The sequence below is a fragment of the Tinamus guttatus genome, unplaced genomic scaffold (genome assembly GCF_059628265.1).
Source record: "Tinamus guttatus ecotype Peru unplaced genomic scaffold, ASM5962826v1 Tinamus_guttatus_pri_ptg000026l, whole genome shotgun sequence".
NCBI lineage: Eukaryota > Metazoa > Chordata > Aves > Tinamiformes > Tinamidae > Tinamus > Tinamus guttatus.
Window position 1 is genome coordinate 829,326 of NW_028288560.1, and position 23,578 is coordinate 852,903.

At 51.8% G+C, this 23,578-nt stretch overlaps 1 protein-coding gene across 1 annotated transcript in view; it reads left to right on the plus strand.

The window, feature by feature from the left end:
* Nucleotides 1–18,733, plus strand: part of LOC148596187 (syncytin-2-like) — a 97,262-nt gene extending 78,529 nt beyond the window's left edge. Inside the window, exon 2 of the mRNA XM_088526706.1 lies at nucleotides 18,645–18,733. Coding sequence (XP_088382832.1) covers nucleotides 18,645–18,733 — 89 coding nt within the window. The remainder of the gene's footprint in view (nucleotides 1–18,644) is intronic.
* Nucleotides 18,734–23,578: the final 4,845 nt, after the last annotated feature.

Consider the following 23,578-nt stretch of genomic DNA (forward strand, 5'->3'; position numbering starts at 1 on the left):
TTTTACAGCACTGTTCCTCTGTAGCAGGTGTTTGCATCCAAACATCACACACTAGGGCCCCAGAAACCAAGGTGCTGCTTTAAAACCTCTGACTTTCATAAACATACACATCCATAGACACCAGAATTCCATGTTTATTTAGGGCTTTGAGAAAATGCTCACATGCTTTCCTTTTCAGCTGAATAGTCTAGAAATTTAAGTTTAAAATTGAATCCCATTTAATTACTGAATTCAGACACTGGAGCTGCAGTGAAAGCCTCGATGTGATGAGATTCCTAGTGAAGGGGTGATTTGAGAAACTTTGCAGTGTTGTCTTCACATCTTCGCCATGAGTCTGGAAACTGTTGTCTTAAGCAGTGTCCCCTCTCCCTCATTCGAGGTGAATGGTTTTACTGCACAGAAAACTGTACCTGTTGCCAGCAAGCAGGGGAATGAGGCTTTTACAGATGGATCTGGATTTACAGGACCCGGAGCAGGAAAAGGCAGGAGCATCCGTGTGGGCAAGCAGTGCTTTTCATTCCGTGCGTGTGAAAGACCTGCAGCCCTGGAGAACAGCAGCGCTGTGCAATGTGCCGGCTCCTCATCGCTTCCCCCACCCTGGCGACAGCAAAGCACCGTTTTTGCTCTTTTTATTCTTCTTTTTCCTCTTTCTTGGCTTTTTGCTGCCAGACCTCCCCTACCCCAAGCCCTGGGTGCCCAGAGCAGCATCGTGCTGGGCTTGGTGTCGAGCACTGGTGCCAGCCACAGTGACAAGGGACACGCAGCACCACGTGCAGGGGCGAAAGAGAAGCTCAAGGCAGGAAAAGCACTGGGTTTATTTTAACACTGTGGTGCTCGTAGGACCCTTGGTGTTTCTTGAGACATGCATGCTTTAGAAAACACATTCTCTATAGGTTTTTAGTGATCTTACCTTGGTGATGAGGATTAACAGCATTTTCAACCCGAGATGTCCGTCTGCTGCTGTTCATTCGTGTGTTGAAGTCTCTGGTCTCTGTGAGTCTAAACTGGGCCACAGTTCAGCAGTGCCTTTTAGCTCAAAGCAGGTTATTCAGCAGTACTGCAGGAATCGTTTTGTCTACCGTTTACCAAAACTTGAAAAAAAATATTTATATATATATATGCTCAAGCTCAGGGATATAGATCGAGGGAAACAATCAAGATGCAAACAGGCTTAAACCCAAACTGAAGCCTTTTCCCTTTTGCCCATCGGAGAATAGGAATGGCCCAGGTTTCCTGCTGCTGGTGCAAGTTTTGCTCCTAACCAACAGCCTTGTAGTGTTTGTTGGACTTTATTAACATGTTGCCAGTCCCAGCCAAAGGCTTTCCTTGCTTTGCTGTGTCCCTCTGTCCCTGTTCTGCACGTGAGCCTGGCTAATAGTCCATCGCTGCCGAGGGCAGAGCCTCACGTGCTCCTGAGGCTGTTTCCTCAGCAAAGGTTTTATCTGAATGACGCAATGCCGAGTTCATCAAGTGCTCGGGGTTTTATCTGTGTGTGTAGGACAAAAAAAAAGAAAAAGGGAAAAAAATTGGGTAAAAATTTGCAGGGAAATAAAACAGCTGTGCTATGTATGTTATATATCCATATATGTACCTAGTTGTTACAGTTTTGCCTTTTGATTTCCAGAACTGGGACTGTAGAGTGTTACTGGCCTCTTATTGCTGCTGAGCTCCTTGGTTTGGAAAAGGGGGCTGTGGAAAAGCCTATTTTTGCTCTTTGTGGGTGGAAAAACCCATCCTTTCGCAGGCTGCAATACTGTACCCGTCACCACAGTGCATCGGAGATACCTGCTAAAGTCCTCGAGTGCTTTGGTTTCCCAGTCATGTTGAGAATTAGGAATAAAAGTTCCCCTTTAAAATAGGGAGATTTGCGATATTTATGGCATTTTGCTTGCCATTCTTTAGCATTTCAGAACTAATGCAAAGTAAGAACTTAAAGCCCTGTGTAAAGACCACCTTTCCTGGAGAGCAGAGGTTCTGTAATGCATGCAGATGGAACGCAATAGCTTGGGAAAAGAGTTGTGCTGGATCGGTGGAGAGGGCAGAAGCAATTTCTAGAGCCCACATGGGAAATATTTAAATTACAGAAATAGAAAATAAATCTTAAGAGGTCATTTATTCCTTTCCCTCTGCTCCTGGAGGCAGGATTAGTACTACCTAAACCACTTTTGACAGATGACTGTTTAGCAACAGAAAAATTCAAGAAATGTTCAGAAGAATTCAAGTGATGGCGACTCTACAGCTTCCCAAGGCAATCCAACCCGGCGTTTAACTGTCCCAACCATTATTCACGTTTAATCTGTGTAGGACACAAAGGCTGACATAACTTCCACGCTAAAAGGAAAGGACTTGAAGGAAATATGGGATCTTTAACTTTGGTGAGTTGGCTCTGCCACTGATGTGGGAGAGCTCAAAGTTTGTTCCTGCCCCAGCACTGGGATTTGTGTCCTGCATTGGGCTCCTGGAAGGAAGCAGCCACCGAATCACCATTCCCATAGCTGCCTTCTGATCCCTCCTGGGGAGCAAAACTAAAATCCGGGTGCCCAATGCGTTACTTTTTTTTCCCAGAAATTTTGTTGGGGCAAAATTTAATGATTTTGTCCATTTTTTTCTGGATGTCTGGGCATCTCTGCATGCATGTGTGGGACACATGGAGCAGCATCCGTGAGGCCTATGAGAGGCTGGGACAGCAGCACGCACAGAGCAGCCGCGTGGGATCCCCCTCCGATGGGGTCCCCATCCGATGGGTTATGCAGGGACTGAAAAGCAGAAAGAAAAGGGAGAAGGAGGACAAGAATATTATGTAAAAATAGATAAGGGAGGTTAAAAACATTCACATAAGGACGTGAAGTAGAGATACGGAGGTAGGGATTTAGAGTTACCAGCACAGCTTGAATTGAAGAGCACAACCTGGTCTTGTTCTTGGGGTGATAGACGAATTCCAAAGATCACTCTCCTGTCTGCGGTCCGCTGTGGCCAGCGGGATTTATTGAGTAAATACTTGGTGTTTATACCAGTGTTATTTAGCCAACCATTACTGGCAGGGTGGAACCTTAACTGGATGAACGCACCTGGGGCCCTGGGTACGTCCTGGATGGGGCTTTCTAGGCACGCTGGGCGCAGCTGAGGTGCTCCCCGTTGTGTCCCGTACCTGTTGGGTCTAATGTGTGTCCCATGAGGTCCTTCAGGGAATGGCCTGAGAGCCCTCCCCAGCCAGGACCTCTCCTCCATCCTTTGCAGGAACGGGGGACACCCACGTGCTGTGTAGCTCATGGCTACACAGATAGACGGGGCGCACGCACCTGCTGCAACAAGGAGCTACTCGTGCTACTGGTTCCCTGGTATCTTGCTGCAGGGGGACAGTTTCAGCCCTCAAATCATTCTTGTCCTGGTGCCTGGGATTTGGATGTGCTGCGAGTTCAGCCTAGCTGCCCACGTCCCTATAAAGCCGCCTGCCAGAAGGGATCCAAGGAATGGAGCGCGGCCTCGCCGAGCTCCGCAGCAGGCCTCTTGCTCTGACCCCTCTTCATGGCTGATGTAGGCAGGATCTTCTCTCAACTCTCATCTGGGCGTCTGTTCATCACATCGTAATATTTTAATTAAAGTGGCAAAATGGGCCACATTGGATAGGCATCTCCAGGGTGTACAGATGCCCTAGACCTGAGCACATTTTTAGGTACCAAAGGGTTAACTGCTCATGGTCTCCTGCTCGGGCAGAATACGAATGCTGCCCTTTTCTTTATCAGCCATTTTGGTGCCGTCTTCTTTTTTTAATCATCGCAGGCTTTGAACTCCTGCTCTGAAAGAGAGTCTCTGTCTCTTCATCTTCAGCGACTGCCAGGTCTGGAGGCCTAATCAATGCAGGTTATTGATAGCAAATCAATTAATGCAGACAAAGGATCAAAATTAAAGAGCTTTCACTAAATTAATAAGTGATTCCAAGTCTTTTAACCGAGTGCCTCAGATAAGGACAGCTCAGTCTCCTGGGACAGCAGCTTTTAGTCCCGTGTTTCCAACGACAATCAGCTGGGGAGAGAGCTCTGCTTTTACATTCCCCCCTGCCATTTAAATGGCCTGCTTGCCTCAGCAGGAAGTGCTTAAACTCGGAGCCGGGAAGCTGGTCCAAACTGAAGAGACAGGTTTATCTGTGTAAGCAAGTTGTCGCCTTGCTCAGCTGCTTGGGGGAAGACTGGTTGTTTCGAAAGCCAGGTTTGCACAAGATACCAGCTGCCACTAGGCTTCAGGTTCACTTTAGCATGCAGATTTACTTGGAATTGGGCTGGAGATGTCCTTGGAACAGGACAAGATCCCGGGATAGAGGAAGCCCAGAATAACAGGGAGCTCCGGCCAGCGTGAGCGCTTCCGCGTGGCCTCCCAGGAGGACGTGGCTCAGCAGCAGCTGGTCCTTGCCCTGGTCCCGGCCTGGTGCAGCCAGCATTCCCAGCGCTGCTCCAGGCCTCTCGGAGGGAATGGATGGAGACGTGAAGGCCCGGCCACCTCCCCAGCACTTCCTTTGCCTCCTCCCTCCTGCTTTGACTAAGGGAGACCCCAGCAGTCCCATGCTGGAAGAAGGAGCATCCCTGGCAGTTCCTTCTCTTCCCCCACTTCATAGCCAGGGCTATTCTTTGCAATGCCGGGAGCTCTCCTGCTGCGCAAGCAATTAAGATGGATGGAGATGGAGCTGGGAAGTAGCTTAGCTGGGTGCAAACAGAGCATGTAGCTCATGGCAGATGAAGCCTGCCTTGGGTTATTCCAGGAAGCCTCCCCATGGAGCTACGGAATCACTCTCTCAGGATAGAGTCAATATTTCTGTGTGCTGCGTGGCTGTTTCCTGGGATTAAAATGGCTGCAGCTTCCGAAGCTTCCAACCAGAAGTTGATGCCAGAGGTGTTGGTGTTTAGATGAATATGCTGGGACTTACAAATGTGACCCTTATCGTTGCTGAAACTAGAATTAAACCTGAACTTCAAGCCGATTGGGTCAAATTTCAAGTAATTGGAGAGTCATCTTCTTTTTGCTGCCTTCTCTGCTGATCCGTGCCTGGCTGTCTACTGCAATCCATCGCCTGTGCTACTGCTGGCACCGAGATCCGCTCTGTTATCTTAATTTGCCTGCCTCTGGACTTAGAACAGCAACACAGCTGATGTTTGTTGATCTAATCCACTGGTGACGGTGCCTCTGCCAAACAGTTACGAGGCTGGACGCGTGGCTTGGAGAGGCCAGTGCACACGAGAGCCAGACCTGCCGGCCAAAGCGCGGCCGCCTCCGCGAGGGCCGGGCTGAGCCCATCACCGAGGCTGCAAGCCACGAGAGCCGCATGCCCGCGGGGACGGCGCCGCGGCGCTGCGCTTTGCTCAATGCAGGAACCGCTGCGGGAAATGGCTCCTCCCTGCCCCTCGCCGCTCCCTCCGCTTTCCTTGCCTGGGATGTGTGAAAAGCTGCGCCTCGCAACCCGAAATCCATTTGATTTTTGTGCTCCCTTGATAACGGGGCAGCTGATCCCTATCGCCCGGCTGAGGCTTATCTGCCACCTCCAGCCTCCCGCTGCAGCCGGCGGGGACGCGCCGCGTTGGGAAGCGGCGCTGACAGCGCGGCCGGGGCCCTGCGCCTGCTGACTGCACCCGTCGCCGCCCGGGCGCTCCCGCGCGAGCAGCACGGCTGGCCGGGAAGGCTGGCAGGAAGAACGGGGCCTCCGGGCCTTAGAGATTTGAAGATGTGCTTTTAATCCTTTAATTTTATTGTGCAGTGAGGCCGGGCAGCAGACGAGGTCAACAGCACAGGCTGGAGCCAAGGTAATGGCGATTTGTGGCTTTGCTCTAGCTCTTGAGGTTCCCGGGTGAGATCTCGACCTTGTTGGGCAGGTAGCTGGGAAGGAAGGGGAGATGGAGACTGAACTCCCCAGCTTCTCAGCTGGACATCTCTGAATCCATAGGGTGGTTGTGTTCACACCCGTCACTTGCATCACGCGGTTAATGGGAACAGGTATCTCCTGATTCCTCCCTGTGTGTGCGCAGGAGCACAGGATCCCTTTAGTTCACAAGCTGCCTCAGTTCAAAAGGATCTTGCATGTGGCCAGAGTGGTGAGTTCTTGATAACTTTTCTGTTTCACATCAGGAAGGGCAAAAGGAAAGTCTCACGAGACCCCATTCTCCAAGACTTCCCTGGTCGGGGCAGCCAGGAGAAGTGCCAGGCATCTCATGGTGCGGCCTTTTTTTTTTGCAAAGTGCTGTTCTGAAATACAGTTAGCCTCCAAATGCTGGGAAATGGCAAATCATTGCATTATTCAGCCCATGCTCAAAGAATATGTATTTCAAGTAGATGTGCTGAGCGGAAGGTAGGAAGGAGCAGGACGGCACAGGCAAGGGCAGTGGCAGAGCTAAGAGCAGCCTGGATGTCTGCGTCTCTGCCCGTTGGAGTCCCATGCACTAGAAAGTCCAGCTTTAGCTGTGATTAGTTTGTGTGCAGCTGGGCTTTATTTTATAATTAGTGTAATTTGAAAATAGCCGGGAGCTAAAAACCCCTCAAGGGCAATGCCATTGAGCCACTTGCACTGCTGCCAGCATTGGCACAGGAGCGACCAGCAGGACAGCGGGTAACATGTTGGACACCAGACATTTGTGTCCGCAAGAGAGGCAGGCGAGAAGAATCGCCCTCTTTGGCAGCGAGTTGTTCTTCCCAGCCCTGTCAAGCTTAACTGATGCATCCAGGAATGGGATGGGCTAGCCCTGGGTCTCCTTGGCTTAAATTCTCAGTGTTGGAAGCGCCCTGCAAGCTGCGCGGCCATGGCACACAAGGGTGCTGAAGCCGGGTGGCCCTGCGGGGCTGTGTCTGATCCCAGGGCTCTGCAGGGCTGAGTATCATGGCCAGGCTGGGCTCATCTCCACTTTTATCACCGGTTTTGGTTTCAGAGCTGCCTTCAGGCCAGGCCGCTGCTCATCGTGACCAGAGTGTCTGCAGGATCGGGGTTCGTGTCTGAGCCAATATTCCTTCCACCCACCACCCCGACGCAGGTGGTGTTTGAGCAGGGAGAAGGATGCCCGAGAGGATCAGAGAACAGACACCCTGTCTTATTAGAGCATGCTAAAAAATGACTTACAATAATGTCTAAGAAGCTCCTGATGAACAGGACATGGGTCTCAATAGTGGCAGGGCTGAACTTGGAGTTCTAGAAGATTCCTTCCACGCCAGATGTTCCTCCATGTCCTACTTTTGCCTCTTCTGCAGTGCAATCTCTGAGCTCCCACCTGTGTAAAAATCAGTGCAATCAGCTTCATTTCTGCACTCAGTTCCTTCACCACAGAGCTGGGAGAAGCCGCTTTGAACAGGTCTCTGGGAATGACCAAGAATTTAGCATGGAGGCTTTGGGAAGGGAGAGTTACTTAATGTTAAGCTGTAATTTGAAGCTATTTTATCACCACTGGCTTGCTGTGTAAGGAAATCATAGAACAAGGAGCTCTGCTCTAGGTACAAATAAGTATATTTTGCATTACTTTTTCTCCTTTGAAACAGAACTGTAGGGCAATATTGACAATCTGAAGTTAGTTTGGAAAGAGGAAATGACCCATCAAATCTCTGCAGAGAGGATGCAGGCTATAATGCTCGCTGCTGGGCGCGGCGCAGATCCCCTTTGGAGAGGGAATAGCGGTGGAAAATGATGATATCTTCACATAGTGGATATGCAAAACAAAACGGATAGAGAGTTCGCAGTGGAACGCTGGCTGGGCTACCTCGGTCCGAGGAAATCATTTTCCTATCTTGGGGGATTTTTCCTAAATTAAACGTCTGATGTTTCAGAAAATTGACACAGGTTATTGCAGGGATGTATCTCCCCTGTTCTTATTACCATGCTATTAGGAGAATGCCCTGATTTTCTGCAATTAAAGACAGGTAACTGCTTAGCATTCTGTGACTGAAGCCAGTAGCTGTATTAAATTGCTGCGTACGCAGACACAAATACCATCCGCAGGAATGGAGTTGGCCAAAATGGGATAATTCAGAGGAGTGGAGTGACTTGCTGCCTCCACCAGATTAACAGCTGAACTGTTTGAGGAAGGAAAAGGCCAAATGGCAGCTGTTGCTTTAATATTTGTAAAAATGGCTCTTCTCCTCAGCATCTCTTCCATCTCAGTTCTTCTTCTCTCGTGTGATCTTTATGTATGAAAACACCTGGTGTGGTCAGCAGTTCTGTTGCTTTTTTCCCCGAGTACCGTGAGAAAGGAGATCCTTATTCCTGTTGCTTTTCCGGGGCGGTTATTCCCCGGCTGGTGCTCAAAGTGGAATCGTGTGTACAGAGTTAATAGGCAGAGCGGGTGTTTCGCTGAGCTCAAGGTCCCCCCGTGTCACTACTCATTGCCTCTCTGCATAGCTAAAAACGGATCTTAGCAAAACTGAGGCTTATTCCTCCGTCGCTGGAGCTGCCGATGTGCATGATCACCAATAACCATGTGCACAGTAGCAGCTTGTTTTGTGCTGTCTGGCTTGTTGGAGATGATGTATGAAGTATGAAGAGTCCTGCGAGATGTTTTTCTTAAGCTACGTAAAGCCACTGTGCTGACAGCAGCAAAACAGAGCCTGTTTTGACAGGAGTTGAGCTAATGTGACACAGGAGCTAAACACAGGAGAAGCGAGGATCCCTCTCAGACCCTGGCGAGAGCTTTTCCTTTTGTGGGTCATTTTTAACCCCCTTTCCTCACTACTCCTAGGTTTGCAGAGCTTGTTCTGTGAGCTGTCACCGTCACCGCGGTGTGAAACCCTCCTTGTTTTTCTGTTGGTCTTCGTAGCTCCCAGCACCACTCAAAGGCGCTCAGATTTATTTTGAAGCTTATGGATCATTACAGGGCTAGCAGAATCGCATCTTTATGCGGTGGCGATGTGTCACCGTACGTTGCTGCTTCCAAGCGGACTGATGCGTTCCGACAGCAGGAAGACAGTGTCATGGCTCATGACATGGTTCTTCTTTACCATGGGGCATATACGAGGAGTCAGGATCCCTACACAGTTGGCTTAAACCTGTAATCACCCTTCATCTTCTCTCAGGCGAACAGGGGGAATTCGAAGCTTCAGAGCACGGGTCAGATGGGGGCTGCTTTTGCTGTAACCATCAGGGTGAATTGCTACCCCAGCAGGTCATCAAAGTAGCGCGTTCTGCCGCAGTCGGAGAGAGTTAGATTGCTCTAGGTGCAGCAGCACTTGCGTTTGTTCAAGCTAGGATGGATATGAATAAATGCTGTGCTTCAGTGCATAAGCTCTGTGCCTGGCAGGGATCAGAAAGGTCCCGTCCCTTTTTTCCCTCTGTATAATGCTACATTATGAGGTCCTTGCATTCCTCTACCAGCTCAAATATTTGAGGTTACAAAGATGAGGGTGCTGAAGCTTAATGGGCCTGAAGAGTCTATGACAAATATCATTAATGTTCCCGGCCCGATCAGCCAGACTGGGGGCTGCTGCTCGGCTGTGTCCAAAGTGGAGCTATGAGGCTGGTTGTTTCCCCCCTGCATCTCCAGCAGACAGTGCAGAGACATCCCGGAGAGGTGTCTCATGTGTGCAGGAGCCTGAGGCTCATCCCTGGCTCCTGCGGGAATGGGGCTGAGGGCCTTGGCAGGGCTGCTCTGGGCTTTGAATGAGCCCACGGACATGCCGTGTGTGGCTAAAAGAAACGACCTTTAGTCAGACAGAGGTGACACTAGCGATCACGCATAGGTGCAGGAGGAACGGAGGATATTGTCAAATCCGAGTAACAGCTCGTCTCAAGCTGAAGATGCAACAGGAGGTGAGTGTGAGGCAACACGATGGACCCAAATCATGTGAGGTGACTGATTCTGCTGAGTGGACCTCCACATACGCGTAGTGAGGACCTGGATCTGCTCCATGGTCTTCTAAAAGACTTATATCCAGTCAGAGTTGTCCTGCATGGTACAAAATGGTTCACTTGAGTGTCAAATACTTATTTCTAACCCTCACTTTCCACTTTGGCACAGGGTTTCTTCTTAGATTGTTACATGTAGTTAAATGACTGACCCTGAATCCAGCTGGAGATCGATGTCCTTTCTTCACAGTTATAATAAACTTCCTGTCGATGGCCAGCATGGGCTTGCAGCTGATGTTTGCTGTTGTATCTCATGCAGGATTAGAGCTCCATGCAGCCCAAAAGCCAGGTGATGAGACAGGCTGCTCCCAGCCTTTCTCTCTAAGAGATTTTTGCCCCTTTCAGAAGCATTTCAACCCCCCAGGCAGCTCCAAATAGCACCGACGCACGTGAACGCCAGCGCCAAGTCTCAGCCTTGCTGAGAGCTACTAGCTGCGCACGGAGTTTGACACTGTAATAATAGATTTCTTTTGTCAGATGAAATTAATCTTGGATTATCTGCTTCACCAATCCAAATAGTGGCTCCTGCATTAGCATCCACTTTCCTTAGGCTGGAATCTTTCAGGAAATAGATGCAAATTGCGAAAAAACTACCTAAGTTAACCGAAGTTGTAAATCCGAGCCATATCGCACATGAGCCCAGAAGGTAGAGAACAGCTTTTAAGCCACTTCCCCCAATTTGGGACGAGTGCTGCATTCTCATACGTGTTAATAAAGCTGTAGTGGGAAGTGGCCTTGCTACTGCAGTGACCCTGCGCTTGAAGCAGCTGCTGCTATTTAAGGGACAAAAAAAGGTGTCACCTCCTTGCAACTGCTGGAATCAGATTGACTTCTGACCTCCGAATGGAGGCATCCGAGTCTGCCGTGTGACACGAGGCCGCTGTGCAGGGGACTGGGTGCGGGGTGAAGCAGGGGAGCACGGGGCTCTGCCTGCCCTTGTTGAGCAGATGAGCCAAGTGGCAGTAGGTACCTACCTTGTCCCCTCGGACAGATGCAGGGCGCTGGCACAGCTTTCTGGACCAAAGCAGGAGACGATGCTGCCCGTCACTATATTTTTTTGGCTATAAACCCCTTGAGAGGCTTCGTGCTGCACCGTTGCAGCGTCAGACAGCCTAATTATCCTTGATTTGATTTAAGGAACACCTCTGTTCTCATGTGCTCTGTTATTATTACTTAGTGCTTTCACAGTTCAGAGGCCATCCCTGCAACCTTAGGAGCCGTAGACACTGTGGGACTACAGTCAAAGGATGATGTTACAAGCAGTATAGGAGTTGAAATGCAATTACGGTGCCTTAGCTCTGCCCTGCAGCAACACAAAGGAAAACAATTTGTTTTTAAAGGTTATTCTAATCTAGAGCTTTAAAAATCTAGCATGCCTTAATCATTACTGAATCATTATTGAAGAAATTACCTTCTTCACAGTCTTAAACAACTGCTAAATAAAATGTGCTTTTGCATTTTTTAGTAGACAAACAGCGTAATAACGTTGACCATTGTGGCCGTTTCTTAAGAGCCTGTGAGCCAGGTATCAGGCAGCAAAGGAAGGAACAGGACATCTCGGCTGAGTATTAAATAGCGAGAGCAAACACGGGTGCGATGCTCTCAACCCTTTTGAGCTTGATCTGAAGAGGGAAAAGTCACGGATCATAAGCCGCATTTCAGTGCTAACTGCAGCTTTTAGCCAGTCCTGCAATCACCTGCTCACGCGCTTAGTTTGTGATTTCGGGCACTGCTCACTCACTTAATGTTGAGACTGACACGTACAATTTTGCAGTGCCAGGGGCAGCCCTGTCTTCTCAGAGCTTGTTTCCTTGAACCTTGTGCACGGAGGTGCAGGGCCAAAGCAAGGGCTCCACAGGAGCTGCTGCAGGACCCACTTGTTTGGAGCTCCTGGGAGGGTCGTGTTGGTGGCTGCCACCCTGATCTCTTCATCTTCCCAAATTTTGCTAAGGGGATTTCATACATTGCAGGAGATTACACAAGAGAAGGAATTGGACCTTCAAGCTGGTTAATCTTCACCAGATGGAAAGGTTGGAGAGCATGTTTTGCCATTTTTCAGATCTCTCAAGACTAAAAAGCTGCCACGTTTCTCAATGGGCAATTTTTAATTCTTGGTTGACCAAAGTAAAGCTCTGCACACCCCGCAGAAGCTTTTATCCATCTGTCCATCTTTACTGGGCACATAAAGATGGAGGAGGAGGATTTCCAAAGCTGGCGCTGGTGCTCTTTGCCATGCCCTGTGATGGGAGTCAAGCCAATTGTGCTCTTTGCAATTTCCGACTCCTGTAAGGAAGGGAGGATGGGGCCGATGGGGATCCGTGCGGCCACCACGATCCAGCCGTGCTCTGCACTCCGTGGGGCCGTGCATGTGGCCCTGCTTATCAGGTGCTTCGTGTGTGCCGGAGCTGCCACAACCCCACACTTCACTTGGAGAGCGTCGGCCGTCCGCTCGTGACAGCTTTCTGTGATCCATATTTTTTTACGGCTGGTATAATCTGAAAATCAAGTACTTCTGGCAGGTTTCATAGCTCCGTGTAGCACACTGTGTTCATCTAAGCAACTGCCATTTGCCTTTAATCTGTCCAGATCCAATTATTTTGAGTGTGCACAGGTGAAACATCAGAGCCCACGTGCCCTTCCCCTTCGTTCCGTCTGCCATGGCTGGGGGTGGGAATGTTGTCCCCGTCCTCTGCTGCGCGCCGGGACGGGCACTTGGCTCTGCCTCCGTTCTCCCCACGCTCCGCCGTTCTGCCCTGGTTCGAAGGCAGCAGAGAGCCAGGCAGGACTAGGCCAGTTGATCTGTCCAGGCCAGGTTTTTTTGGAAAACCGCCTTTTTTTTAACATGGTGTCTTCCCTTTGAGAGGAAAACCAGCCATACCTCAAAGTTCCATCACAGGGCTGGGCCGGGAAGGGGTGATAAATGAAAGCGGCAGGGGGAAAAGGACTGGAAAAATTAATTTGGGCTCATTAGCACCATTTTTCTCAGCTCTTTCCTGTTGGCAACACTTGATTTGAAGTAAGAGCAATAAAATCTAAGCTCTTTCCTCTTCTACTTTCTGTGCAAGCATACAAAGGTACTGGTGGTAACATCATTATGCTACTGTAATTGCTTTATGTGTGTGTTTTAAGAGTCTGGCAAAGAGCTCTTGATTGTAAAGGCTCAGGGTGTGCAAGGAATGCAAGAACAAGATTTCTTTACCCTGAGATCTTAACTGCATGTTCAGCATCTCACTAATCCTCTTTTCCTCCCTGGATTGCATTTCTTGACCTCCTTGTGGGTTTTGATCTACCAGCAGAAAACCCCCAATCTATTACTCAGTTGTAGCTGCTTGTGGAAATACTCTAAGCCCAAGCCTGCCAAGTCCCCTGAAATCTCAGGTCGGTCTGAAGGTGAGAACGGTCTCCATCTCCAGGGAGCTGATATAAACTCAGCCTTGTGGCACTGAGCGGGACTGGACCCCACTGCTTGGAGAGGAAATGAGGCTCATGGAGCGCTGAGCTGGCCAGGGCCACTGCTGAGCAAAAACAAGACCCTTGAGAGCTCCTGCCACATGACCCAACCCAGGACTCAGTGACACAGAGATACACATGCATGCAGTGAGCACGTGTACGCCCTCAAACCAGAGTCATCCACTAATTTATCCTCCTCACCCTGTGTAGAGTTGGGTGCATGTGAGAGGAAGGTCCATCTGCTACAGTGTGGTGGGGTCTCACTTTGGCACCCCAGTAAGGAGCTATATGAAAAAACGTAAGCACCTTGCAATGTGTAGTTCAGTAGCAGCTGTGCCTCAGCTTCCCTCTACTCTGGATGCAGTCTCTCTTGATTTGCCATGCTTGGGCATTTGCTAGTATGAGACACCTAGTTTCAGCAATCTCATCTTCTGAGCTCTGCAGTGATAGGGGGCAGTGATACTCTTTAGAAAATCTAGGCTCTTCCCTGGGGAAATAGAGCAACATCTGGAAAGGGAACCAGGGCTCAGACTCTTGGTGTGGGTGTCCTTGCACCCAGAGGCAACCTGTGCTCAGCTGATAGACGAGAGACAGAGCTGAAGGGTTTCAGGCTGAAAAAGGATTTCTTATTCCACTGTTCCTGAGCTAGCAGAAGTTAATACTGTCTCTTTGGGGGGGGTATTTGGTGATATTTAGCAAAAATATGTGTGGTCTCAGCTCTAAACCACGTAGGTGACTTCCACCCCCCTCACTGTAGCTGCTACTACAGTGGTAGTTGTCCCTTGTTTGCTGCTAATCACCTCTCAGCTGAAATGAAGCCATGGAGATGCAAAGACCTTCTTGGGCTGAGGTGTTTCTGCCAGGAGCCCCTGGCAGCTCACTGGCACCCTGACACCTTTCACTTGCCTGAGGCTGTCGTGATATTTTTAAGGAAGGGGAACCTCTGGTTTTGAGTGACTGGCCACAAGGAGCAGTGCAGAAGAGGTGGGAGGCCAAAGACAGCAGTTTGATGCACGGCCACCTCCCGCTGGCTGCCTGGGAGCAGACCCAAGAGCTCCTGGAAGCGGCACGGCCAGCCCAGCGCATCTGGGCACTGGGCTGGCTGAGGGAGCACCCGGGAACAGGTGAGACCCATTAGGAGTTAATGCCTGCAATTAGAAATGAGCCACGCGAGCTGCAGGTTTCAGAAAAGATGATGGTGGGTGTGAAGCACTGTAACATTCCTATTAACTTGAAATGTCTCTGGCTCTGGCCAGAAAGGAGTGCCCAGATTTTGTAGTCAATATTAATTTTACACTTGGCGCCACAGGAGAGTGTGAGCTGCTGAGTTCACCAAGGGTCCATCTAATAAACAGACAACAGAAAATCAGAAAAGTGAAGATTGAGTTCACCTGCCCAGGAGATGAGACTATAATAGCCATGAGGGTTGTGGAGGGCAATGGAAAATTCTGAGCTGTAATGAGGAGCTGCAGCAACTGCCTTCATCCTAGGTCTGCGATGGGCACAGATAGGAGTATGGGAGATGGTGTGGTGGCAGCAGCGTTGAGCAGGAGGGAGGTTTTGCATGGGGGAATGGAAGACAGATGAAAAGGAGGGCATTATGTCACAGGTGGGCTGTAGGAATAGAGGGGCTAGCTAAGAAGAGCCGCTTGTCACCTTGCAAATGAAACCCAAACATGATCTTGAACTGTGCTCCTGCTGAAAAGGGTTTGGTACTTTAGCTGGGCTCCCACGTGCGCTCTGGTTGTCCATCAGGTGTGCTTGGCCTTGCCTGGTTTTGATCACCTCTCTGGCCACATTGCTTTAAGCAAGCTGTTGCTGTCTCTTGGCAGCCTGTAGGAAACCAGGCATTAGGCATTCAAAGCTGTGGTAATTAGCCATGTAAATGCTGCAGGAATAAGGGATGGACCTACTTCCAAAAAGCCAGATGCTACTGGTTTTCTAATAAACCCAGAAGAAATTCTCTGGGAGCATGAGATAATTACAAGGAAAAAAAAAATGCTTTGAGGGACATGTTGCCTGCTTTCTTCAGCCTTCAAACAGTCTACAAAAGAGTCAGTAAAGACCTCAAAATTAGCTTCCTTTTTTTCCATCTTCTTGCCAGAACAGATCTTTCCCCAAACAGTGCTTAATTTCAACACTTCATTGCAACTGATCTGTTGGTGCTTGGATTTCACTTGTCCGTTTGCTCCATGCCTCGTCCTTTCCTTCCTGGGAGATCAGAGTCCACTGAATCCACTGTGAGATTGGAATGGTAGCCCTGGAATCACATTTGAAAGCCTGTCTCCTGAACACCAATGGACTAAAATCCCTTACAAACCTAGCCCATGGTTAAAGAATACATCTTGGGGAGCTCAGATATTTTTATTTTCATTTCTGTTGACCTATCTGTATTTTTTTATCTGGTCCTTAAAGACCTAGGATGAATGAGTAAAGGAAGTCCTGTGCCTGCATTATTGGTCTGCAACCAGCTAATGGTGGATGCTGTATCTCAGCAATTGTAGCATTCAGGAGTGATTTCTGGGCAGAAAGTCACTGGTTTTGTTAAAGGCGAGAAGGAAAATAGGTCCAGTCTTCTCAGCTGTGGCCCCTTGATTCTGTTCTTTTTCAAGCCCCTCAATGCAATGCTGACATTTTTCAGTCTACAAACCTGTGCTGAAAAAACTCATGCAAGCTGCATTATTTTTGCTGGGTTTTCAGGCCAGCCCTGTTAGCATCCCAGTTTGGTGGCCAGCGAGGACCGTGCTGAGACTAGACTGGCAAACCTGAGCAATATGTGTCTATTTTATGACAACCATCCAGTTATGAAAATGCTTCCTTTGATCAAATGGATGTCTATTTGGCTTCAGTTGACCTTGCTGGAGGTAGCTCCTTCTTGCTTTCCTACTCTGCCACAGAACATAAAATCTAGGCAAAACTGGCTTGTGATTGCGGCCTTGTATGCTACCCAGTTGCCAGCACTGGGAGGTTTGACCTGAGGTCTAAGGAATTCAAGAATGAAATAGCTGAACTGCCAAAGGCAGTGTGTAACATTTCTCTCTCTCTCTCTTTTTTTTTTTTTTTTTTTTTTTTGTCGCCTGGAAGGTAGTCAAATATAGCATCAATCTTCAAAAATGTTTTGGGAGGATCCAAAAAATGAAAGGCTTGTAAGCCTCACATCTAAAGTATGCAAACTAGTAAGAGCTACATTAAAAGAAAAATATAGCAGACATTAGGGAAAATACAGTTTTCTCAGTTTGAGAAAATTCATACCTATGCGATTTCTGTACTTTTTCAACAAAAGCCCTTGTTGGGAAGCTGAGCAGGTATTGAATAAGAGGGAAGGTCCTGATTCATGGAGGTGATTGGCTAAAATGTCACAAATGGAGGGTGAGAGAAAATGGAAGAAAAAGTTCTCCCAGTGAAGGGATGTTGCCAATGGAATTTTGTAGGTCAGTACTGGGCTCTGTACTGTTGAGTGCATTCGTAAATGACTTGAAAAGGAGGGAAAATAGACTGCAAGCAGTGGTGATAACGAGTTATTCAAGGTACCAAGGAGAAGGGCCAGCAGTGAAGTATCACTGGAAAACCTTATGAGACCGAGTAACTAGGCAACAAAATGGCAGAGGAAGTTTCATGTGGCTAAATGTAAAGCGAGACAGGCAAAGACAGCCCTTGCTTTGCATGTAAAATGATGGGCTTTGAGCTGGCAGTTACCACACAGAAGCAAGACCTTGGGGTTATGATGGATGGCTCCATGAAAGCTCAACTGCAGCCCTACAGCAAGTAGAAAGGCAAATAAAATGTTAGGCATTAAGAAAATAGAAGGGAAGACACCAAAAATCATTGTAGCACTGTAAAAATGCATGGTGCTCTTGCCTTGAGATGTGTGCTTCTGTTTCCCCCATCTTCCAAGAATGCATTAGAACTGGGAAAGTCCCAAGAAGGATGTTCTTGGGACCAGAATTGCTCACTCCTTCCTGTATGGAAGCTATCTGCTTCAGCTTTGAAGAGTCACAGTTGAGAAGGTGGTGTGGTGAGGATACAAAAAAATCACAAGTGGGATGAAGAGCATGGATAGAGTTTGAGTGTTTACTTTCTCTCCCAATGCAAGAACGTGTGTTTGCTCAAAGATGAGTGTGGACTTTATTTCCAAACAAACAAAAGGAGCCAGCACTTCATGCAAGAGTCAGGTAATTGGTTGTGCTCCTTGCCAAAGATGTTGTGTATGTAGTATCTTTACAGGGCTTCAACAGATATAGTGGCGTCCCTTGTGATGGTTTGTCTGTTTTGTAACCCCTAAGTTAAGGATCAGGTATAACGGAATCCACTCTCCGAATCTCTCCTGCCCTGCTCGGGTCTCGAAGGGAAGGGCTCTGCAATGGAGACTTGTGCCGAGGGATCTCATCTTGAGGGGCGAAATGGCGGCAAAAGCGTGAGGCAGGCCCGGCGCCCCCGTGCAGGCAGCGCTGCCGGGCCCCTCACGTGAGGCGGCGCTGAGGTAGCGTGGCTGTTGGTGCAGGCAGAGTGTGGAGCAGGAGTATCAGAGAGCGTGAGAAAGAGATAGGTTGGTGGAGTCATCTCAAGAAGTGCAACGGGGAACGCTCCTAATTCATCTGAGGATCCTCAACCTTTTTGCCATAAGGCAGAGGGGGCAGAATTAAGAGCTGAGGAGAGGTGGAAACAGGTCCCTGCTCAGTGTGGCAGGAGAATCCCTTCCTGACTTACTTCCCCCGGTGACCTTATGCAATAGGTATGAAGCCCTGAAACTCAAGGAACAGACAAAGGAGAACCCTTGCCAAGGCCCACCTAGGAGGCTGTCCAGAGTGAGGCAGTCAAGCCCACAGCTTAAGACTGCCTCTGCTAGGAAGAAAAGAAGGGTAAATGTTGTGGGTGACTCGAGCTGTAACAGGGGAGGTTCAGGTTAGATTCAGGTCAGGAGGTCAGGGAAAAATTCTACATGGAAAGAGTAGTGGAGCATTGTAACAGGCTGCCCAAGAAAGTGGTGGAGTCATGATTGCTGCCAGCGTTGGAGAAACATGTAGATGAGGCACTCGGGGCCATGGCTTAGCAGGCGTCATGTTGAAGGGTTTGCAGTTGGACTCAATGATCTTGAAGGACTTTTCCAACTGTTATGATTCTAAGGAATATCCTTCTTTCAGACGAGTTTCTTTCCCAAAAAGGAAAGGCAAAATACCCCTAGGTAAAATCCTGTGTGATAGCTCGTGGAGTCCTTGCTCTAGCCCAGCCTCCAAGTAGAGGTTTGGCTATGGAGAGAGCTTCTTCACCCAGATGTGTCACTGTCACCGGTGTTTATGCAGTACATGCATGATAATCCTTTTGATCTCTGTAGGCATCTGGGTTTCTTCTGCTCGGGTGATTGGCAACCAGCCTAGTTCATATGAGCTGGCAGCTGCAAAGGTGGAGACTGATCAGAAATAGCTGGAAATTTTGTGGATCTTTTCTGGACTCCCCCCACCTTTGCATGGTGAAGGCATTGTGTGCCTTACTGCACAGACTCACTTGGGGCATCTCTGTGGACACAGTGCAAGGCCTTCTCCAAGAGCTCTCTGAATGGGGAAATGGGAGAGTGGAGGGGAGGGAGGACTAGGTTCCAGGTTCACTTCACAGCCTTGTTCAGCTCAGGTAACCAGCTACTGCCTTTCTTACCGGAGGCTAAATGCGCCACGTTGCTCTCTGTAAAGTCTGGAGCTCGGGGGAAAATGCTGGTGTGGCAGCTCCTTCACGTCTTGCAGGGAAGGTCCGGCCAGCTGCAGCACCTGAGTGTTTCCCCCCCAGCTCTCTGAGCAAAGCTTGTCGAGTGTAGGTTTCCTCTCTCTCTCATTTATGTGCCTCATTACATACATTTGTAGCATCTGGCTGTGACACCTGGTCATCCATGCAAGGGTTCTTCAACGTTCACGTTTCCATAAACATCAAACCTTATGTTTATCCCTGCACCTTTACCAATTAGGAGGGGGAAAAAAATGCTTATCAGGAAAGACTGTGCAAAGGGCTCCTTTCCAACACTTTCCTAGTTGTCCATCACTTCTCCTTGCTTTGTCCTATTTCTCCACCACAGTTCTATTCACATGCCATTCTCCTGACCTTGAATAAATGCACATGTGAAAGCTGTGTAGTACAGAGGTGTTTTGGTGGATCTCTGTTTGCTTGGGAGTCCTTGGAGGGTTTCCCCCCAGGGAAGCCATAGATCTCTATTTGCTTGGGAGTCCCTAGAGGCTTTTCTTGCAGGGAGCCCATGGAGAATAAAGATTTTTCCCAAATGTATGGTGATGCCGCAGGAGTTGAGGAAAACAGAAGTGGCAGCAAGTACCTGGGGGCCTCAGAATGGTGAAGCAGGGTTAAAGTGCAAGGGGAAGGGTGTGTAAAGAGGAAGGACAGAGAAGACCAATATTAGGAAAGGATTCCAAGGACAGGTGTGCCAGCAGTTTTTCAATATGATTTTCATGGGGTTTAGCTCATAGCAAGTGGGTAGAAGTCAAAAGTTGCAGTAGTTAGTAGCCAGTAGAAGCTGCCAATGCAGATGATGACTAGCTCCACGAGTTGCCAGTTGCACTGGTTTCCATTACCAGTGGTTTGTGCCAATGCCATATATCCAGTGGCATTTATGCTCCTAGATATCTTCTTGGTAATGTGTGGAGGGGGGCGGGGGAGAAGGAAAAAAATGCAGCTTTCCCTCTAGGAAGTGTGTGGGAGGAGTGCCACAGTGTGGAAACAGGGGAAATTACACTCCCTCTTTTTGCGGAGGGTTTACATGGAGGTTTAGCCCTCTGAAGCCAAGGGCAGGATTTCTGCTCTCTGCCACGTTTGGGTTGTGCCCAGTGCCGAGCAGGAGCAGCACTCCAGGGATTTCCATGTTGCTGTCTGCCCCTCCGCAAGTCCTCCTTTCTCCCAGGAGCCTTTTAACACAGCTGGTGCAAAATGGGTTCTGCTCTCTCGGGTGTTGGTTGCATCGTCCTTCCAGACAATGTGGGATAAAGGAGTAAGGAAAGGACCCTTATAGAAAATATACTGTGCCTGCAATTCTCTCTGAACGATCTGCTCCAGGTTGTGGCTGTGTCATGGGCAGGACTTTATGAGTTCCCTTGGACATGGAGGATATAAGAGAGCGTGACTGAAACTCTGCAGGAAGCAGCACATTTGCAGGCAGGGTGTGGAGAAGGCTTTGGCCGCCCTTGGATCCCTCCTGGCCGCGAAGGGGATCCTGTTGCCAGTGGACAGGAGCTGCCCAGGGCTTTGCCCGGCTGCTGGCTCTGCTTGGCTCCAGGCCTGGGATCAGGTTCCTCAGCCCAGGCAGGGCTCCTGCTGCTGGGACCCCTTTGAGAGCCTCTGTGGGGGTGACGTGGGGAGCAACAGGCAGTGCCGCTGTGCCCAGGGCCCCTCGGGAAGGGCTGCCTTGGAGACCTTCCCCTGCAGCCCTCCCTGCCCGGCCCAGAATGGAGCAGCCCCCCAGGACTTGGTTGTGTCGCTACCCGCTCTCCCACGTGCCCCTGTGCAGCCTCTCCGGCGCTGCCCTGTGCCCCTTGCAGTCTGAGCGCCCAAGGAGAGGCTCCCAGCGACTCGCAGAGCCCGTTTATTTGCGCAGGAAAAGGCCGTTGCTGTTCTTGCGGATGGCTCTGCGCAGCTGGCGGTCCTGCAGTTCTTGGCTGCGCAGGTTGCCCAGCACCAGCATCCTGTGGGAATCGGGAGGAAGAGGTTGAGCCTCTCTGGGTGTTTAGGGGCCCGCTGGGAATGTGATGGTGCGTCCCGCCCGCCCGTGTCCCTGGAAGGCAGGTTGAGGGCAGGGCCAGCTCCAGAGCCCCTGTGTGCCCTGGGCTGGGCTCTAGTTACCGTTGAGCCTCTTCCTGCTCCTGCAGCCTCTGGCGGTTCAGCTGCACCTTGTTCCTCCAGGCGTCCCGAACCGCTCGGTAGGAGGCCGCGAGCTGCATGTTGAGCCGGGCTCGCGGCGACAGTTCCCTGCAAGGGGAGCAGTGGGGTCTCTGTGCGGCTCCGGGGGAGCCTGGGGCTCCCTCTCTGCGCATGCCCTGCCCCTCGGAGCAGCGGCACCAAAGGGCTCTCGCGGGCCATGCCCGGAGCGCAGGGCTGTGCGGGCTGGCGCCTGCCGCCCGGCCTGGCACCGCGCGGCCCGAGGGCCTGGCTGCACGCAGGGACCCTGCGGCCACTCACGTTTTGACGGGCTGGCCCGTGGCTGGGGGGCCGCGCTGCTTCCCGCGGAGCTGCTTCTCCAGCGTCTCCAGCTGTTGGTGAGGGCGAGAAGAGCCAAGGTGGGAGGGCGGCAGGGGCAGGCGGAGGCGGCTCCTGGCAGCCGCCCTGCGGCTGCGGACGGCCCCTTGGCCGCGGCTCTCCTGGGCATCCCCTACCTTCCTGCGCTGCCGGCTGCACTTGTCGGCCTCGGCCTGCAGCTCCTGCCGCATTTTGCGCTCCGCCTCGGCCTTCTCTTGGAAGAGGGAGAGGCGGGCGGCTCTGGCGGGGCGCTGCGGGGCCGGGCGGGCTGTGTCCTGGGGAGCACAGGGAGGGACAGGATGGGACTTGTCCGTGTGGGGAGGTGTCTCTTGGCAGGGGGCGGATGGGCTTCTGCTCGTCACTCTGCTCCTGCTCCGGAGCCTCCCCGAGAGCGGGGCCACTGCCGGCGCGGGGGGAAGCGGCTCTCTCCTGCCCTCAGGGAGCAGCCCCAGCAGAGCACCACGGGTCTCCCACCCCATCCAGGCCAACCAGCTCCATCTGGGAAGGGCCAAACCCCGGGGAGCTTCTGCAGGCGAGTGGCGAAAGGTGGCAGGAAGGGCTGCTGCAAAAGCAGAGCCCAACCTGCAGCCTCCCAAGGACACAGATCCCCCAGGGACATGGACTGTCCTGGTGACCCCGTGGCCGAGGGGTGTCGCGGAGCAGCCTGGCTGCTGGCGGGGAGGCGGCAGCTCCGCGGGGCCCTCACGCACCTGCGTCGTGCCGCTGGCAGCGGTGCCGGCAGGGCTGGCGCGAGGGGCAGCAGGAGGATGGGGTATGTGCAGCACCCCAGCCTCGTTCTGCCATGCAGGCGCCAGGAGGTGGCCCGAGCGCTCTGCGCCGCTCCTGAGAAGACAGCAAGGGCTGGATGAGGAGGAGGGTGGGAGGCGCCGGCTCCCGCAGGCCTCGCGACAGGATTCCCTGGAGCTCCTGGGACTTGTTGCTGGGTGTTTGCATTGGGTGCCGCAGCGCTCGGGACCCTCAGGAGAAGGAAGGGGCTGGGGGCTCGTGGGCAGAGCGGCTCCGTGCGGCCGCCCAGCGGGATGGTGGCCATGGCCAGGAGCCACGTGGCTTCTGGCACTGGGAGCCCCTTGGGCTGTCCTGTCCCCAGGGACCCCTGTGTAGCCCGGCTGCACATGGGGCCCTCGTCCCTCCCGCCCGGGCTTGCTCCCACCTGGCAGAAGGCGGATTCTCCGGGCGCTGGTGTCGGCCCCGTGCGCCCCAGCTGGGCAGCATGGGGAGGCAGGGCTGCGCACAGCGCTGCACGAGCGCGTCGGGACGCTGCTCTGGAAGCGAGAACGCGGGGGCTCCTCAGCACCGCTGCTCCGCAGCACCCGGGAGCGGGGTTGCTGCCGGCCACGCGTGCGCAGAGGGCCCCAGCCGGCGGGCAGGCACCTTTGCTCTTACCCGTGCTGGGCCCGGCGCTCTGCAGCTCTTCCCCCTTGTTCTTCCCGCCGGGGGAGCCAGCGGGGGCATACTTGGCTGGGGGGCTGCCCTCCAGCCTCACCTGGAACCTGGAAAGCAGCAGGAAGGCAGCATGAGGGAGAGGGCACCCTCTGCCCCAGGCACCCCGCAGGCCCCGATGCTGCCGGCTGCCCACGGGGATCTGGCGGCCACATGCCCGGTGTCCTGCCGCCTCTTTGGGGAGGCCTGGCAGGATCCCTCCCCACTCAGCAACCCTGGCCATGATGGCGGTACCACCTTCGGGGCTCCATGCCGAGCCCTGAGCCCCAGGAGGAGTGGGAGGCCGTGCCCGGGCGCACACTCACCTGGGGAAGACGTAGACGCGGCGGGACGGGATGACAGGGACGTTGGCCGGGAGAGTGGGGAGCACCACGTCCGTGAGCCACGGTCTCTGCAAGGGGGAAAGCCACAGCGGGAGGTTGGCAGGGCAGCCCGGGCAGCAGCCCTCGTGCTGCTGCAAGAGGAGGCTGCCGCTGCAAGGGCTCTGCCGGGCGCCCCTTGCTGTGATGAGCACGGGCTGCCCGGCCAGGGCGGGAGAGGGCCCCGAGTGGTGCCCGGCGAGCCACAGGGAGAGGCCTTGGG